We start from the raw sequence: 19044 nt of genomic DNA on the forward strand, positions 1-19044 counted from the left end.
TCTTCTTTTAAAAATACTGCGTATTAGAGAGTGTCCAAAGGAGGCAGCAAAGATGGTGGAGTGTCTGGAGGCCTTATGAGGAGTGACTGAGGTCACTTGGTCAGCCTGGAGGAGACAGAGGGGAGACCTCACTGGGATCTTCAACATTGTCACAAGGACAAGCAGAAGTGCAGCTACTGATCTCTTCTGTCTGGTGAGCAGTGACAGGACCTGAGGAAATAACACAAAGCTGAGGCAGGAGAGGTTTAGGTTAGATCAGGAGAAGGTTTTTCACCCAGAGGGTGGCTGAGCACTGGAACAGCCTCCCCAGTGAAGTGGTCACAGCACCAGGCCTGAGAGAGTTCCAGAGGAGTTTGGACAATGCTCTAGGGCACATGATGTGACTCTTGGGGAGTTTTGTGCAGGGCCAGGAGTTGGACTGGATGATCCTGATTAGTCCCTTCCCACTCAGCATATTCTATGATTCTATATTTGGTCTGAACTGTCTCAACAACAGTTTAAAGGTCCAAATCCTTCAGAATTCAGGAGCCTTCAGTTCACGATGAATGTGGGGATCTTATTAATGTAGAAGGGTACTGAAATGTTTGGAAAACAAGCATACAGGATATTTTTAGTTGGAAATGGTGTGGCCAGCAGGACTAGAGCATCCCCCTCTACTCACACTGGCGAGGTTGCACAATGATTCCTGTGTTCAGTTTTGGACCCTTCACAGCAAGGAAGACATTGAGGTGCAGAAGTGTGTCCAGAGAAGGGCAGCTGATCAAGAGCCCGGAGTATCATAGCATGGGTCCCTAGCACGTAATAATTAGCATTGACTCCACGATTCCAGAAGGCTGATCAATTGCTTTATTATACTCTAATAATTAAGAAACTCATCCCCTTACAGACAGTCTGATACAGATAGACCAGATTGGTCACTTGAATCCAAACATCATCACCACTGGCCAATTGAGAAATCACCCTTTGGTAAACAAATCTCCATAATACATTCCACATGTTCACAACAACAGATGCAGCAAGTGAAGATAAGAATTGTTTATCATTCTTTTCTCTGATCATCTCAGAGCCTTCCCCAGGACAATGCCTGCTGCTCTCTGTGGAGAGAGCTGTGGCCACGTCTGGAGCATGACTCTTGTGAGGAGCATCTGAGGGAGTTCAGCCTGGAGAAAAGGAGGCTCAGGAGGGACATTATCGCTTCCGACTGCCTGAAAGGAGGATGTAGCCAGGTGGGACTTGGTCTGTTCTTCCATGAAACAAGTGATAGAAAATGGCGTGAACTTGCACCAGAGGGATATTAAGATATTAAGAAAAATTTCTTCACGGAATGGGTTGTCTATCACTGGCACAGGCTGAACGGGGAAGTGGTGGAGTCACAATTGCAGGAAGGATCCCCCACCTGGGGACTTGGCTTAGTGGCGTACTTAGCAGTGCTGTATTAAAGCACTTGAAGATCTCGGGGTCTTTCCCCACCGAGCTGTTTCTGTATTGTGTGTTTCAGTGCCTCACTGAAGGCGGCTGTTGTGAGGGGCAGGGCCGGCCATGCCCGACCCCGCGTCGCCATGGCAACGCACAAAGCCTCGGCGCGCGTGCCCTCCCCCGGCCGCGAGCGGCGCTCTCGCGAGACTTCGCGCGGCGCGGGGCGGCGAGGCCGAGGCGTTCGGGGCCCGTTTCAAACCGGCGGTCGCTGGGCCGCGGCCCGGCACGACATGGCGGAGAGCGACAGGGCGGAGGCGGCCGCGCCGCGCCGAGCCGAGGAGGCGGCCGGCCAGGCGCCACAGCCGCCGCCGCAGCAACAGCAGCAGCCGGCACCGCAACAACAGACACCGCAACAGCCGCCGCAGGATGAGGAGGCGGCGGCGGCGGCCGCGGCAGCCGGTAGCGGCGCGGGCAGCGCAAATGGCGTCAAAATGTGTGTGAGAGCAGGGCCAGGAGGGCGGCGGGGGCAGCGCGGCCGGGGGGCGGCGGGAGGAGGCGGCCGGACCCCCCCCCCGCCCCCATGGCTCCTCCTCCGCGGGGCCGGGGCCGGGGCCTGGGGGGCCCTCGGGGAGGCCGCGGCCGGGGCACGGGGCAGGGGGCGGCTGTGGGGCAGCGCCGCTGAGGGCTGGGCGTGCGAGGCCGCCCCGCAGGGCTGGTCTGGGCTCCGAGCCCCGGCTCTGGTACCTGGCGGGCCCGTTCCCACGGGATACCCGTCCGGGAGTGTTCCGCATCGCTGCTGGCGCCGGTTACGTTTCCACTTCTTGCCGAAACGATTTTATTTAAAGCCGTTGAAGTAGTCTTTGTTTACGTGAGAGTGGTAGGACAGCCCTATAGTAATTTACTTTCTAAAATCAAACCCCGCACATGCATACATGAAGTTTTCTTGGAAACGGTAACATTTTCATACACAGAGTATGTAAAATTGTGCCATGTATAGTATGGCTAAAAGGAACTTATAATAAGGGAGCTGGAAATACCGGCTCTCTGGAACAATACCGTGAATAACTTTGTGTGCGTGGTTGTTCCTGATGTCAGGCTTGGAAGGTTGTCATTCTTTACATGAGCTGGATTTTGGCCTCAGATCGTTGGAATTTCAATATCTCTTCCAATCTCATTCAGATCTTGGAGGGAAAATACATTTACAGTAGACTTACTGTTACAGTACATCAAAGCTGCTGGCGTCTGTGAAGTTTTGACATGTTCTAAGCAGCCCTGCTCTGATATTGTTGTGTTTAAAAAAATGCATATGGGATCATCTTCTATATAAAGCTGGAGGAATAAATATGTACTTCATGCCTTTACTTGACTCCCTGTAAAATTTAGTTTAGTTTACAAGCTATAAATTCCACTTCACTGTAAAATGGAATTTGTGGATTTGTTTTCTTTTTCCCTAGTCTGGCCCTCAGCTTCCAAACTGCACAGATTAGAATTGAATTTCACAGGATGATTGTCACACTTTTTGTCCTTTTTAGGCATATTAATTTAATTGCCTTTTAGGGTTGCTGCTGTTGAAATTATATATTTTCTCTGTATCCCTCCTGTCAACAGTATCTTCTTTTGCCTCCAAAACCTCACAAGCAAATGAAGAATCCCAGTCATTCTGCCCGGTAGAAGTCACAACTTGAAGTTTGAAAGTAATGGCAGGCTCTTGTTAACAGAGATTCAAATCTTATTCTTATTTCTAATCTTCCCGCAAACGGGTTTACAAAGGATTAAACTGACAGTCTGTGGGTGAAATGTGTTACTTAAAAGAATGATTTTATTAAACTGGTTTGCTTAGCATTCATTAAACTGGAGAGGAATCCTGACTTGTTTTGCACACTTCTCTGAGTTTTTTGTATTGGGCAGTGGAACCATTCAGCACAGCGAAGCTAAAGTGATCCATGTGCTTTGAAATCACATGTTGAGAACTTCTTCCATTTCTGTCTGCTTATCTTATTATGGACACTTGTGAGGAGGAGTAGAAGTTTTTTTTAAAAAATCAAGTTTTAGGGCTTTCATGTTGATGTATCTTGTGCTTATTAATTGTAGGCTTCTAGTCTGGCATATGGAAAGCTTGTCTTTTGTCTTCAAAACTTCATGGAAAGTTCAAAAGCTTTTTTTTTTTTTTTTTTCAAAAGGTATAATGGTCTTTCAAATCAATGAGCATATGCACTTTTTTTGAGAACTACTTGTAGACGTCTTTTTTCCAGTCCTAAGAATAGTGGTGGTCTGTGATATATAAATATTAATTTAATGTATGAAATTTGTAGCTCATACAGAAAATAAAGATTAGAAATTACTGTTTTCCCCCCATGAAAAATGTCAGTTTAGAATTTCTGAGTCTGTCTTTTCTGTGGTCTGTAGGTGAGTAATATGACATTGCTTTGAATGTATTTATGATTGAAATTATTGTTAATATTCAAGGAGGAAGGTAGGAGTTGTGAAAGGATTTCTGCCTCCAGCCTGGCCTGTGTTGGTTTTGGCAGATGAGTTTTGCAAGAAGGATTGTTTCTTTAATTAATCCTCTATTTTCAGCAGCCTGGCTGTGATTCCCAGACCAAGTGCAGGGTGGCTTTGTTTCCCAGATTTGGGAGTTTATGCCAGGCTTGTATCTTCTGTGCTCTCTACTGATTTGTACAGCCAGGTCTTGCAGAGCCTCTGGATTCCCTGTTTGGAGACCTGTCTCATCCTGTGCACTGCACTGAGCACCAAGGGGCTGTTTCATAATCCTTTAAGTAGGAAAGAGCTTAAAAGGCTGAAGAGAATCCATTGCTCTAATCCTAAAACTTAAGGAAGAACTCAGGTTTTTACTGGGAGTCTGGTTGGGCAGGAGTTTTGCATTTGCAGGTGGGGTTGGGTTGGAAGGAACTGATACTCTGCTCTTTGCCTCCTCCCCTGAATCCCTCCAGTTGCTGCATTGTTCCCTTCATTTCACTTCACTGCACAGCCACACAAGAATTGTGTTGTCACACAGAATGGTGTGGAGGAGGGATGATGCAGCAGGACTTGGAGAAAGCTTGAACCAGATAACATGTTGTTGACTTGAGATGTTTTAAATTTTACAAATACTTGCTCCAGGGGAGTATCCATGCATTTCCCAGTTGCTAATCCACTCTTAATCCACATATAAACACAAGGACTGTGAAGTTAATACCATGTGACTATTTCAAAATTGGGGAAAAAGTCAGGGGAGAAATATGGATGTATTTGAATGTACTCCTCCCTGAAAAATGTCCAGGCTTCAGTAGGAGCTCCTTGCATGTGCTTTTGAGTGCAGGACTGCCACTTACTTACTCACTGTTTTGTTAACTGTGCAGAGAGCTGAAAACTTGTCAGTTAATCAAAATCACTGCTTTTGCCATATGTTGTGGTTGTAAAACTGAAATGCCTGAAACCTTCCAAAGTGTCTCAATGAGATAAAAACTAAGCCTTCTGAGATGTGAGAAATATAGTAAAGATAGTGATGTAATTTAAAAGGAGGGTTCACAATCATTCACTTCTGTCAGTCCTGTAGGACATCTCCTTCTAATTGTTCTAAATCAAGATGCTAATTCTGGCTTTTTAAAATACATGTTTCTGTAAAAGTACTTTTAAAATTTCTCTTTAAATAGACACTGATGTGTAGTTAAAGATTCTAAGTAGCATCTGTTTAGTGGATCACATTTGTGTGGCTTTATTCAGTGGATTCTTTCAGTTCAGCAGTTCTCTTTCTTAAAAGTAACAATTCAGGCTCCTTGAGCCTCTGTTGGCATGCTGAATGACCTTGTGATAACAATATCAGGAATGCTGTAGAGTTACAGATACTTCTTCTAATTCTGTTGAAAATGTATGGTCTTACTGAAGTTGAGATTTGGACTGCTGTAAAGGAAAAGCAGCCAATTTTCATCTAAAATATAAAAATATTTTAAAAGGAAGATTTCAGTGCTATTGGTGAAGTTTTGAAAGACCGAGGAGGTGTCTGCTTTGTTGTTTTAATGGATAATACCTAGTTACTTAATTAGTCTTAGATTCATAGCATGGCCTAATACAGCTGTTTCCTATGCATTTAACAAGTTCTAAAATTCTAGTAGTGTTAAACAGTGAAACTGAAAAAACATTTGTTGTTCTTAGCTGGATTTTAATTTCTAACAGTAGTCAGACACAAATTGTGAATAAAAGTCATTTATGGGGTAGATAAAACATAATTTGATATAAAACCTCTTGGAGTTGATTTTGATATATTGAATTCCATTGAATTAAGCATCTCGAGCTGTTTCAACTCTCAAGCTTAAACTGTTTCTACTCCCACCCTTCTGTGGTGAATATCCTGTAACTTGTCCAAGTGAGGTGTGAAAATTACCAAAGCACCAAGGCATGGGTATTTTAGGTCATTTTTCACTCTTTCTTGGTAGTACTACTACTTTGTAGTAGTTTCACAGTTCCATCTTTCTGAGTCTTGACAGACAGGATGTGCTGGCACAGGTTGCCCAGAGTTGAAGATGCTCCAACCCTGCAAGTGGTAGAAGTTGGATGGAGCCCTGAGTAAGGTGATCTAGTGCAAGGTGTCCCTGCCCATGATCTTTAAGGTCCCTTCCAACTCAAACCATTCTAGGATTCTATGATTCTGTGAAATGGAATGAAAGTTAATTAGTAAGATGTACTTTCTTTACTTAGCATTGGAATGTTTTTTTGTTCTTGATAAATCAGTGTGTTTTGGAATTACTCTGATAGCATGAATTTATTTTTCCTAATTTGAAAAGCTGCATTTGACATCCTGGGAATTCCTATAGCATAGGAAATACTCAGTTATATAAGTAGGAACTGGGATAGTCTAATGGTCCAACACAAGACTAACAGTGTTTTTGTTTGGATTTTTGTTTTTTAATGTAGGGATAATGATGAGACAGCAAAAGAAGGGAAAGCACCTGTGAAAGAAAAGTTTGTTGCAAAAGCAAAGGCAATCCCTTCTCTTGGAAACAAGAATAGATTCCACCCCTATGCAAAGGAGAAGAATGCAGGCTCTGCAGACAAGAAGGCCGTTAACCGCAATCGGGTTTTTATTAGCAACATCCCGTATGACATGAAATGGCAAGCTATTAAAGACCTGATGAGAGAGAAAGGTAACTTACTCCTTGTAATACACTTCACACAGAAACCAGCGGGGCTTAAATGCAACCCATGTGTCCTTTGAGCCACACAGATTTGATTTGAGTTTTTTTGTTTTGGGCTGTACTTGGTACATCTATCTCCCTTCCCCCTCTTTCATCCGAGACAATTGCATTGCAGGGTAGGCTGGGTAAATGAAGTGCTCACAATCTTCTGCCATTCTGGTGTGATAGTAGAGAGTATATGCATGACCTCATGAGTTCTCAAAGAGATTGTGTTTTGTCTAGTTGTAGTTCTTGTAGATTTTTTTTTTCTCTAAGGGCTTTTGTATTTAAGCAACACATGAAGTGTGTTAACCTGAATAATAAGGGATGTCTTTCAAAAGTTGTTTTGTATTTCTTTGGTGGAATCTGGCTGTGGCATTAACTTGGTCTGCATTGTCACTACTGCCATGACTGTTTGTCTGGAGCTTTGTATTAAAAGCTTGTTCCTATTGTTGCAGTTCTGATAGAGAAACCTGACTACCCCAAAAATTTTATTTTAAATTTGGGGTAAAATAATGATAACATATGGATTTTGTAAAAAGTTAGTTCTGTGTTTTCCTTGAAAAATTGATTCTTCAAAAGTAATGCAAAGCACACTTGGCTTTTAGGCTGTGAAAAATGCCAGAGCCCCCTTCTGTAACTGCTGGCTTATCTGTTGTAAGGTGACGTGACTATTTGATTGGTTTATTTACTTAAACTTCCTACTTTAGAAAGTGAGTCGCTTGCTGTGAAATATTTGATGTGTAAATTTGGTTATTATTGAAGGCAAACTTTTGATTGAAGATATTCAGGTAGAAAGTCACCTTAAAACAGGTGTTGAGTAGGATGATAAATGTAACACTTTTCAGTGAACGTTGACGTTTCATTTGTTAGGTTAAGGGACTGTGTATATCTGAATTTGTTCACCAACTATATCATACTGGCCAAAATATGATCTCTAGTATGAATTAGGTTAAATATAGTTGTTTGTTTTTAGTTTTGAGAATGTGGCTGCTGCATATTTCTGAAAATAGCTAAATTATATAGCCATTGACAGGAGGTATGGTTGGTCTGGTTTTGATTGTTGGTGAATAATAGGTGATTCTCTGTAGACTTGTGCACAGGGGCACAGTAAAGAAAGATACTGGTGTTTAAATGCATTGTCTCTTGGTATTTTCCCTTTGTATGTCTTATGTAGTTGGTGAGGTTACATACGTGGAGCTGTTTAAGGATGCTGAAGGAAAATCAAGGGTAAGTGCCGTGGGCAACAATCTGCTAGAGGTTTAAAAGTTCCTCAGCAGTTTTATTTTTGTATAATACCTGTACCAGTTATTGGAAAGTAAGTTTCATTTTTACACTGATTTTCATTAAGGTAGCCTTGAGGATTCTCTATTAGAAGTAGTCTGACACCTTCATGCAACTCACACTAGTTGGTTGTAGGGGACAAAGTACTTCTGTAAATGTTAACAAATGGCTTTTACTTAATCCTTCTTTTTAGCCAACACCTTTGTCTTGGTACAAATCTGTTTCATATAAAGGATGTTCAATAAACCAATCATTCTATTTAAATTTTGTTAGTATAGTATGCTCTTCTTGGAGCCAATAAGTATAAAATGTTAGCTAAGAATATACTGGGTGAAGTGCCTGATTTCACAGCTTTGCAGGATTGGTACTTTTAAACACTGGCTTAATGTATTTACTTTCTTAAAACTAAATGAATGGAGATGGTTGGTAGCCAACAGAGTGCCAGCAATGAGGCACTAATAGTGAAGTTTGTTAAAGTTCCTTTGTCTTCTTAATAATAGTCAAAAGTTTGGCCAATAGCAGCTCCAAACCTGCAGTGAAGAACATGAGAAATGCAGGTTTGAGTTTTAACTGAGGTTGGATCAGTTGTTGTAAATTACTTTCTTTAATACTTGTTAAAACTAAAACATGCTGTCAGCTTTGCTATGCTTTAAGAAATCCTCAACTCTTTGCTTGATTAGAAGGATGCTGGTGCAGTCAATAAGGTTATTTTCTTGTAATTGTTCAATTATGTTGTAGTACTGAAGAGGTATGCAGACTGCTTTTTCATTGTAGTGGTGTACTTGATGTAGGTAGATTTTAATTTTGTGGTTAGTGGACAACTTTTAATGACGTGATGAGTGTCTTGATTGGTTTTTGGTTGTTTTGGGGTTATTTTCTTTCCACCCTTTCCCTCCCACCTCCTCTTCCCAGTTGTCCTTACATGGATCTGTGTGGCATTTTTCCAATTCTGGTTTGACTCAAAGAGCATAAGAGACAATGTATTCTCTTGCATTTGGATGGTATGTATGCTGAGAAAGTAGGAGAAATTCAGATTGGCTACCACTAAAGAGCATATATTATGCATTTTGAAGCTGAAAATAACTTGTATAGCTACTTAACAGTGAGCTGGGATCTTTAACTGGAAGCTTCATTGTTCTGTCATATGTGCTAACTGACTTCTTTTTTTTCTTGCTTGTTTTCTCTTTACATATGATGACAAATCTCGTGGATATAGGGTTGTGGGTAAGTTTCTTTTTTTATGTGTGTAGAAGCACAATGCTATCCAAACATTCTATTAGATTTGGCATGTTCAACTTTATTTTAATACTCGAAATGTTTTGATCTCTTTCTAAGTGTGGTTGAATTTAAAGATGAAGAATTTGTTAAGAAGGCATTAGACACTATGAACAAATATGATCTTAGTGGAAGACCCCTGAATATTAAAGAGGTATGTTTATTGCTGCTGTTTTGAATTGGAAATGGTGAAGATACTAAAGCTACTGAGATGACCATACAGGGTTTTGAGAGTCTTAGATGTGCAATTTCCAGTTTCATTTTTGTGAATTTTTATTGATGAGCTGAACTGCCTGTTGGCTTGCAGAAGGTTGGATACTATGCTGAGTAAACTGACAGAAAGCATGTCCTAAACTCAAAATAATCTAATGCTGTTTTCTGTTAAAACAGCTTTACTTCATATTCTTACCTTAGGGTTTTTCCAACCTAGATAATCTATGTTTACATTGTGTCCCTGCTTCAAAATATGACACAGAATGAGCTAATTATTAGACCACTACATGTGTGCAAAAGTGGGGCTGGAAATAGAGAAGTTGTGCTGTCTGGAAAGTGAAATAATGTCAACATTTCTATTGTAGTGCTGTAATATGATGGTATCTGATGCAGTTCTTCCTGTCCTGTTACAGTTTTAATAATGGTATTAATAAATGGTACAAAACCACCACCTACTTAAATGAATTCAATTCTTGGAGAAAGTGCTAGACTGACAGTCCTTTAGCTTGAAATCTTTTCTACTTGTCCATAGGCTAGGTACAGCATGTGAAGTGGCAGTGCACGCTTCCTCAACAAGTGCTTTGCCAATATGCCTCAACCCTCATCTGAAAGGACCCACCTCTAGAGGTGAGGGAATTAGGGCTCCATGCTAATTCAGTTCATGATCCCTCTGACATGGACAAGTGTATTTATTAGTTGATAATTTTGATGGGTTTATGCAGAGTTTCAAATAGTACCATTTTGTTTGTTGCCAGTCTGGTTGTTGATGGTTAAGTGGCTTTGTTTGTGTCCACGTTTCAGGATCCTGAAGGGGAGCATGCTCGTAGGGCACTGCAGCGGGGAGGAGGGCAGTTTCCAGGAGCACATGGACCTGATGCAGCACCTGGAATGATGAATTTACCACCTTCTATTCTCAATAATCCAAACATTCCTCCTGAGGTTATCAGTAATTTGCAAGCAGGCAGGCTTGGATCCACGATTTTTGTTGCCAATGTAAGCTTAAAACTGTATTTTATAACTTTATTGTTTGATCTTTGTAAGACATCTTACACCTGTGTAGTTCAGATTTAATATTAAGAGGAGGTTGGAAAGAGTTCACAGTTAGTGTATTGAATTGAAAGTGTTGGGTGTGTATTCAGATTTTGGACTTGGAAAGATATATTAAACTCTTGAGACTGACATGCACTTCTAATGATTGCAGTCATCTGTTGATTCAAAACTATTTTATACATCTTTTCACTATTTACAATTGCATTTGTTTTTTATTCAATATATATGTCAGCTTACCTAAGTTTACTTGCTAGTTACTTTAGACTAACACAATCAAGTTCCAAAAAATGCAATGGTTCAAGTTCTTTATTAGCACAAAAGACTATGTATTTATATGAGGTCTTGTGGAATTACAGCTGCTCTTCTCAAGAACCAGCCCAATGGTAGTATGTTAATTCCAGTAAAATACGTGTACATATTGTACATACGTGTTCAAATGGTGATTTTTTGGACTTTGACACAGTGCGTGTATTGCTAAATCTCAACTATTTACAATTTTCAACCATTTTGTCAATGAAGAGTTAACAGCAATGCAGAAAATCTCTTCCAAATGTAATAGCAAAACCGAGATGTGCACTGACATCACTGATGTATTTCTGTGTTTAAGCTTGACTTCAAAGTTGGCTGGAAGAAACTGAAGGAGGTATTCAGCATTGCTGGAACTGTGAAGCGTGCGGACATCAAAGAAGATAAAGATGGCAAGAGTCGAGGAATGGGGACAGTTACCTTTGAACAAGCAATTGAAGCTGTTCAAGCAATATGTATCCTTGGCTTTGGAAAACAATTGATCATATATTGATTAGTCTTTAATGGTTCTGGCAGCGCAGTTTTACAAATGGTGCCTATTTGCTTTGTAGCTATGATACAGGGACTAGAGTGTAATACTGTCCAGATTGCATTTGTAATGCCTGAATTTACTAATAAATTCTAAAACTTCCTCATGATGTTGAACAAAATTAAAATACCCAACAGTGTGACGATTGTGAAATTAACTTCAGTGTACCTAACAGCTTGTGTTGCATCTTCTGGCCATTGAATTGGGTTTCTTAAGCTACAGTAGGGAAAGATAAGACTCAGAGCAATTGTACAGAAATGTAATAAGTTATTACATTGATTCTTCAGAAACAGTTCAGTTGCCTTCTTAAGACTCCTTGACTTGCATTTCTTCAGCTATGTTCAATGGACAATTCCTGTTTGATAGACCCATGCATGTAAAAATGGTAAGTTGCTTTCATTTCTTTCTACTTTATATGTCTCTGACAAAACAGTGAAAGGATCACAGCATTCCATGCTTGTTTTTTGTCAGGATGACAAATCAGTTCCTCACGAAGACTTCCGTGTTGTGGACAGCAAAAGCTCTCAATTACCTCGTGAGTGCCTGCTCTGTTTTCTACCCCTTGCACTTAGTATATGGTGATCTGTGTTTTCACACTTTTGCTTACTGTGGTCTCTGTGATGCAGAGGAAGGTCTCTCTTCTGATCATACTTTTTTTTTGTTTTTGAGGTGGTCTTGGTGGCATTGGTATGGGACTTGGACCAGGTGGACAGCCCATCAGTGCAACACAGCTGAGCATGGGTGGTGGAATGGGGAGCATGGGTCCGGGAGGTAAATCCAGATTCTTCATTTTTAAGTTATATGGAGCTTGTTTAAAGATTTTAAAGTTTAAAGTTGCCATTTGTGCAACACAGAAATGACAGACTTTTGACAAAGCAAGCCTTGTCTAGTGTGCTTTTGAGATTTTAACTCTGACTTTTAAAAAATCCATTAGGGTGTACTAAGTGTTGTTTATCTTTTTGGTTTAAAGGTATGGGAATAGACGGCCCAGGATTTGGTGGAATGAGTAGAATGGGAGGCGGTACGTGCAATGAAGTTTTTTGCAATTAATATTTCTTTAATACTATATAGAAAACACTTTTCCTTATTTTGCAGGACTTCCTGGATTTCGTGGGATGGAAGGAATGCCCAACATGGGAGGGTTTGGAGTCAACCGAATGGGAGGTAGTTGAACACCGTTCCTGTACACCTACTAGTTTGCTAATATTTTTTTATTAAAATCTCTCCATTTAGGGGTGGGTAATATAGATCAGTTCAAGGGAAGTAGTTGTATGAGTGGAGGCCTGGGAACTGGCAGGGGAGTTGAGTGTGTAATAGGTGCCTCTGACTTGTGCATTAGACTCACTTCTATTTAAACAAGTGGCTGTGAAAGAAGTATTGTAGGAGCATCAGCTCAGGTGTGAATAACAGAATATTCCAGATTTTTGCTTTGTTCTTTCCAGAAATGTTCCGTGGTGGAATGGGAGCAAACATGGAAAGAGAATTTGGTCGTGGTGACATGGCATTGAACCGTGGTTTTGGAGAGTCTTTTGGAAGGATGGGTATGGTAACTGTTAAATTTTCTGTAACATAGTATTGGAAGAATTTTGCTAGAAGGAGACCTGGTTTCATTTGGTCATCTTCTGTTTCTTCTCCCCCAGTCACTACTGTAAGGATGGAATCTGAATATTCATTACAGTCACCACTTAAGACAAGGGTTCAGATGTGGAGGGGTTTTTTCCCTCTGTAAAATATAAATGGAATAGCTGTTTGAGGAAAGCATTTATCTTCATGCTGTATATTTTGTGGGGTATTAAATCTGTGGGGTGTTGAGATACATGCTTCTGATAATGCTGAACACGGTGTCCATGTACAGCCTTTGTACCTTCCATGAGCCTGTTTGCAAATGCATGGTGGGTATAGTACTGTTTCTACTGCAGATCAGGTAGCATTGGACAGGAGTGTTGGATTTTGGTGCCCTCAGTTTTTGTCCTGCATTCTGAGCTCCTGTAGCTCAGAATGGTATTTATTGGCCTCTTCTGTAACTGCGCCGGGATTATTTTGTTTATAGATGATGTCTTGTTGGCAGTGGGCTTCCCTCGGATGAGTTACTCTTCCATCTTCAGAGGTGTGGAAGAGCTCAACAGCAGAGCCTTCTTGCCCTTTGTTAGTCTGCTGTTACCTGGATGAATCACAGAATCCCTTAGGTTGGAGAAGATCACCGAGTCCAGCCTTTAACCCAACACTGCCAAGGTTGGGTTAACCACTAAACCAGGTCACCAAGAGCCACGAGTACACGTCTTTGAAATCCCTTCAGGGATGGTGACGCTGCCACTTTGTTGGTCAGCCTGTTCCTATGATTGACAACTCTTCCTTTGAAGCATTTTTTCTAATATCCCATCTGAAGCTCCCTTGTTTAACTTGAGGCTGTTTCCTCTTGTGCTATTGCTTGTTACTTGGTAGAAGACAGTGACCCCATGTCTCTGCAGCCTCCTGTTAGATAGTTACAGAGAGCAGAAAGGTCCTCCCCAAGTCTCTTCTTCTCCAGGCTGAGCACCCCAGCTCCCTCAGCCATTCTTCACAAGGCTTGTGCTCCAGAGCCTTGAGCAGCTGTGTTACCCTTTTCTGGACACACTCCAGCACCTCTGTGTGTTCTTGTAAAAGGCCTGAAACTGAACACAAAATGCATCATAGGAGACAGCTCTTCTTCCTCTTCCGTGTTTCTTGTACTTTTCCATTCCCTTAATTCACCACCTTGAAAGAGAAGAACTGCTAAGAGCATAAGGTTCATCTGGTATAAAAGTTGTTTATTTCTTTAAAATTGGATTAGTTGAGGCAAGTCATGGAAGAGGGTAACCGTTGTGTGCTTGTTTTCAGTGCTGATAATTATGTAGAAGTGGTAAGAACATAATAAGCTTGTCCTTTAAGCTAGTCTTAATGCCTTGGAATGAATGTCTTAGAAATCAAGTGTATGCTTTCACTCTGGCTACTTGCATAAACATCTGTTCCCTGAGTGAAAATGCAAGGCCACTCAAGTTATAAATGTTTCTGCAAGCAGAAGGCTTCTGAGTCTTCAGGTAACACGTTGGTTTAAAAATTTATGAACATGGCCATTGTGAGAAACTGATGGGGGTGTCTTTCATTCAGTAGATCCAGCACGCTTCAGTTTACAAACTATCAGTGATCTGCCTGTTTGAATAGTGTCCTGAGAACCCAGATTAGAGATTCCCAGCTTCACCTTAAATAATGGAAGGAAATTGTAGGGACTTCTAATCGATAGTGTGTTTGATCAGGGAAGGCCCTGATGTACTCCTGTTACAGTATTTAGGTTAATGGTATCTTAGAAAAAAATACTGTGAAGGCATTTGGTTTTAGTAACCTTGAAATCAAGGAAGGTGTCTTTGATTGAGCTGTAGTATCAGAATGGAATTGAGGATGTTTGATTTGCAACAGAATTGTTGACTTCTTATACTATCAAGTTCTTATAAGATGCAGCCTTGAATTTTGAAGTTGTTTTTCCCAATGTGGGAAATGGCCCATTTAGTTTTACCACGTTTGTGCTGCTGGCAGGCTGTCAGAGGGGAGAAAAGCTAGAAAGAAATCAGAGTAGCTTAAGTCCTGTAGTAGAAAAGGAGAAACTAACTTTACTTACAAGGTGTTCCTATTTAGTTTGTATGGTAAAGGCACACGCACAAGTGTCCTTATAGAAGAATATTGCCAGGTGACACTGAGAACAGTGCACTTCATTAGCGTGTGCTTTGTTTTTGCACTAACTGCTGGTTTCAGTGTATGTCACTTCATTATTTTTCTCTGTTTAGGTGGTGCAATGATTGGTGTTTTTGCAGGAGGAATGGGAGCACCTAGCATGGGCCCAGTAAGATCTGGAATGAGTAGGTTAACTTGTTTCAATAGAACCTAAATGCATAGGCAATGTAACAATGCCGTGTACACCTACTTGTGTCAGAGGAACTTGGTGTAGTGTAGTGTCTTGCTGTTGAGGGAAGTGGAACTCTGTTGCATGTGACAAGTCTAACAGTTTTCAAAGCTCTTATGTTTATGTAAAAGTTCACAGGAAAACTAGCTAATAGAGTCTTTCCCTAAATCTTAGATTTGGAATGGTTTCAACTTGTAGTTTGGAGGGAGAAGTGATTCAAGTAAACTTGTGTTTCAGGAAAAGAGACAGGCAGAGTTATTTGAGTAAAGTTCATGAAAGCTGAACCTCAGTAATGTCATCATTGAAATAAAAAATCAGCCTTGAATTTCAGATTATCCCCCAGTTTAATTTTGTGCAAAGCTCCAATACTGAGTTTGTGTTGCAGCAACACTCTGAGTTCCTCAGTCTAGAGCAGATGAGAAACTAAAATCTTGCTAGTGCCGATCTTAGAAGGCATAAGGCTTAAAGACAGGGTCCCTCATGAATGTTCTTGATAGTTTTACTGTACATTAATTTTTAATTATTAATCCAGAAATATTGTAGTATTTGAATGCTATTGCTCTTACTTGCTTATATAAATGAATTAATACATTTTATTCCGTGGTTGTACTTTTATCGGGGTTTTAACTGTGACACATAGGAAAGTTCATGCTCTTTGCAGTACTTGCAGTAACTTCTGTTCTTGGCCAAAAAAAAAGCCTTCTCTAGAAGATTTTGCAGTTAGGTGTGGGCACAGCTGCATTAATGAAGGAAAAATGAAGGAAGCCAAATAAACAGTTGTATATCTGGTCCAATTACCTGTATCTAAGTATTGCCACAATTATTTATTTGACCTTTTTGGTAAAAGATATATTTTTTTTTTAATTAAACAAGACAGACTTTGAATTCTTGTGTTCAACATTTTACTACATTAGATGGTATGACTTATAGCCTGATGCAGTTTGGTTTTACTATTTTAGAGCTGACACTCTAGATCTTGTATAATACTTTGTCTTAAAATACTGGCCGTGCTCCTTGATAAATCACTGTGCATGTATAAAAGTTACAGTTTATATTACAGCACTTTTAATAAAGTTATTCTTCTCCTGACACAAGAACTTTATTTTATCCCAAATACTTGTGTGTTTATTGCTAAAAGGAGATTTTATTTTATCCTCCATCTCTCTCTGTGTAGGTGGTGGCATGGGTGGTATGAACAATATGGCTGGAGGAATGGGAATGGATCGGATGGGCTCCGGTTTTGATCGGATGGGACCCGCCATGGGTGGAGGCCTGGACAGGAACATGGACATGGATCGAGGATTTGGGCCTGGCCCGATGGGAGGTGGCATGAGAGAGAGATTGGGCTCCAAAGGCAACCAGATATTTGTGAGAAATGTAAGCAATGAAATATATAGGAACCACAAGCTTATTTTGTGGGTATGTTTGATTACATGCTCTTATTCTCATTGTAATATTTTGTTACCAATAATACCTTTTTATTTTAGCTTCCTTTTGACTTGACCTGGCAGAAGCTAAAGGAGAAATTCAGTCAATGTGGTATGTATATGTACCTTACCCTGTTCATCTCTATGGACTTCAGGTGTTATGTGGTGTTTATTAGATAATAACAGGAAGACTGTTGTCTGACTCTGAAGAAGAGTCTGGCTAGCTTATTTTTTCTTGTTTCACCCAGCTTTCTTGAGTTATATAAATAATCTTTAGGCATGACAGAACACAAGACCAAGGTACAGTATGTGCTGTGTTGGCTCTGAGTGCTCACTTGCTATGAACTTTAACCTATTCCTTTAATAAAATTATGCTTTGATTTTTTTTCTTTTTTTGATGTATTCCCTGGCCAGTAGAAGTATATAATGTAGTGTTTCCTATGAGTTAAATATGTGCAGGAGCCTGGATCTGTCCAGGTCATGCATTACTTTAGAAATGGTGCTGCATCAAATCAGAGTTAGTAATTTTGCCAGAATAGCATTACAGGTTTTATACATATGAGTGATCCTGATTAGAGTATTTGCAGGTGTATGTTCTCCTTTATCTTAAAAAATAAAAGTTTGCTACAAATATTCAATATTTGGTTTTATCTAATTCAGAAAAGTTGGTCTTTTCACAGAAATAAGTGAAAAATAAAGCTTGAGTGTCAAAATACATGTTTTGAAAACACGTTTTCAGAATGGAGAGCTTTAACTGAATTACTGGATGACTTCTTATTTTGGATAGACTGAAAAGATAAATAATCTAAAACATACTGCTGATGCCTAAGGCAGTCATCATACGGCTGTTTAGAGATATTGCTATAAATTAGACCTTTCAGTTCCATTATGAAAAATTACAAGGTGTTGATGTTTTCTTTGTAGATGGAGGATATAGCACAACAGGTTCTTTCCTTTTTTTCTAAGTTTTAACCTCCTGGGCAACTTTCAGATAGTTCAGAACTTTTTTTCAGTATCTCTGTCAGCTAATAGATGTAGTAAGTATGTTCAGTTGCTTTAAAGAATTATAAGCAACAGATTGTGTTCATGTCAGTATCATAAAGAAATACAGAGACTGTTTCCCAGTGTACCATTTCATTCAAGACTGAAAGGACAGTCTTACATGATATTTAAAAATAAAAGGCTTTGTATTTCAGGGAAAAGTTTTTTCTTCCTAGTGATGTTCAGGGGCTCACGAGGGGTGTGCTACAACATACCATAACCAAAAACTCATTAACTCCAGGGAACTGAACATTCTCAGAGGTACATCTTTATAAAAATATTTCCTTGTGAGTTGAGTGTCCAACCTCAAGGAAGCTCAGCAGGAGTTGGATCCTGCATGCTACTTTTCCACCACTCCCTGCCTGGTAACTTCATTGTTATTGCTTTAATTTTGCTCTGCAGCTTCTTAGCAAAATTGCTTGGTTGTGACTATTGCTTTGGTATGTTTTTGTCTTGAACAGAGTGGACTGGATTAAGCTACAGTTCAATACTCACACTTTTGTCAGTATGAAACACAAACCTTTCCCTGAGTCTTACAGGGCACTTTGTTTCAAACTTGAGGTCAAATACAGGCACACTTCAGGAAAGATTTGAGATAGCAGATCTGGATTTGGATTCTTTGCTGCTGTTTTGTTTCATGTCACCTTGCCTGAATGAGTGAGTGTACCGTCAGTCTGAAAGTGCCAGTTTCATATGTTCCCCTAGATTATGCTTAAGTTTTTTCTTTTATTACTTCTGAGTTAAGTTGTTAGTACACTGAGGACTTGAAATAACTGCTGTTTAACTTATTTATTCAGGTCATGTAATGTTTGCAGAAATAAAAATGGAGAATGGAAAATCAAAGGGCTGTGGAACAGTCAGATTTGACTCACCAGAATCTGCTGAAAAGGCCTGTAGGATAATGAACGGCATAAAAATCAGTGGCAGAGAAATTGATGTCCGCTTGGATCGCAATGCATAATTTAAAACTGTGTGTTCAGGAACATTCCTATGTCTGTTTAGCTTCTCTGTCTTAGTAAGTCATTTTTAGTAACATTGTATGCTTACAAAAGCTGTAAAAAGGAACTTTTAAATCCCACCAGCCTTTAACAGTATAGTGTTTAATATACTGTGATACTTGTTAACTGAATCTTACTATGTTTGGTTTTTAAAGACAATTCGCCTGATTTTTGTTGTTTTTTTTAGAGGCACTGAGCACCTGCAGGTCCCTATAGACTGGGGATGCTTTGGATGCTCAGTGCCTTTGGAAAATTAGGCCAAGTGTCTCTAGTCATTCAGTTTAAATGAATGGTTATACTGTTTTTAATAAAATAAGCCATTTTCTCTGTTAATCTCCAGATTGCATAGTGGGATTTATTTAGTGTTTTCTGATCTTTTTTTTTTCCCCGCCAAACGTGTGTATCAACATTGTAATGTAAG

The 19044-nt window shown here is 40.0% G+C and overlaps 1 protein-coding gene across 2 annotated transcripts; it reads left to right on the top strand.

The window, feature by feature from the left end:
* The first annotated feature begins 1600 nt into the window (after positions 1-1600).
* MYEF2 (myelin expression factor 2) lies at positions 1601-18962 on the top strand. 2 transcript variants are annotated; one of them, XM_005483354.3, is made up of 17 exons: positions 1601-1909; positions 6328-6557; positions 7765-7817; positions 9088-9095; positions 9207-9300; positions 10161-10352; positions 11017-11170; positions 11580-11629; positions 11716-11779; positions 11914-12015; positions 12215-12265; positions 12340-12408; positions 12687-12785; positions 15042-15113; positions 16332-16534; positions 16645-16696; positions 18423-18962. In XM_005483354.3, the coding sequence occupies exons 1-17, from the start codon at positions 1707-1709 to the stop codon at positions 18584-18586; spliced, it is 1860 nt and encodes a 619-aa protein (XP_005483411.1). In that variant the 5' UTR covers positions 1601-1706; the 3' UTR covers positions 18587-18962. The 2 variants fall into 2 exon arrangements, with proteins under 2 accessions (XP_005483411.1, XP_014120120.1); XM_014264645.3 differs by lacking the exon at positions 15042-15113 and having other exon boundaries at positions 1603-1909.
* The last annotated feature ends 82 nt before the right edge of the window (positions 18963-19044 follow it).

This window comes from Zonotrichia albicollis, chromosome 11, assembly GCF_047830755.1.
Source record: "Zonotrichia albicollis isolate bZonAlb1 chromosome 11, bZonAlb1.hap1, whole genome shotgun sequence".
Classification (NCBI taxonomy): domain Eukaryota; kingdom Metazoa; phylum Chordata; class Aves; order Passeriformes; family Passerellidae; genus Zonotrichia; species Zonotrichia albicollis.

Bases quoted from the DNA above. Each gene is read 5' to 3' on its own strand.
- MYEF2 (XM_005483354.3), top strand. From the start codon at position 1,707: ATGGCGGAGAGCGACAGGGCGGAGGCGGCCGCGCCGCGCCGAGCCGAG. The intron at 1,910-6,327 runs GTGTGTGAGAGC...TTTTTAATGTAG, and splicing joins AGCGCAAATGGCGTCAAAAT to GGATAATGATGAGACAGCAA. The intron at 11,780-11,913 runs GTGAGTGCCTGC...TTTGTTTTTGAG, and splicing joins CAAAAGCTCTCAATTACCTC to GTGGTCTTGGTGGCATTGGT.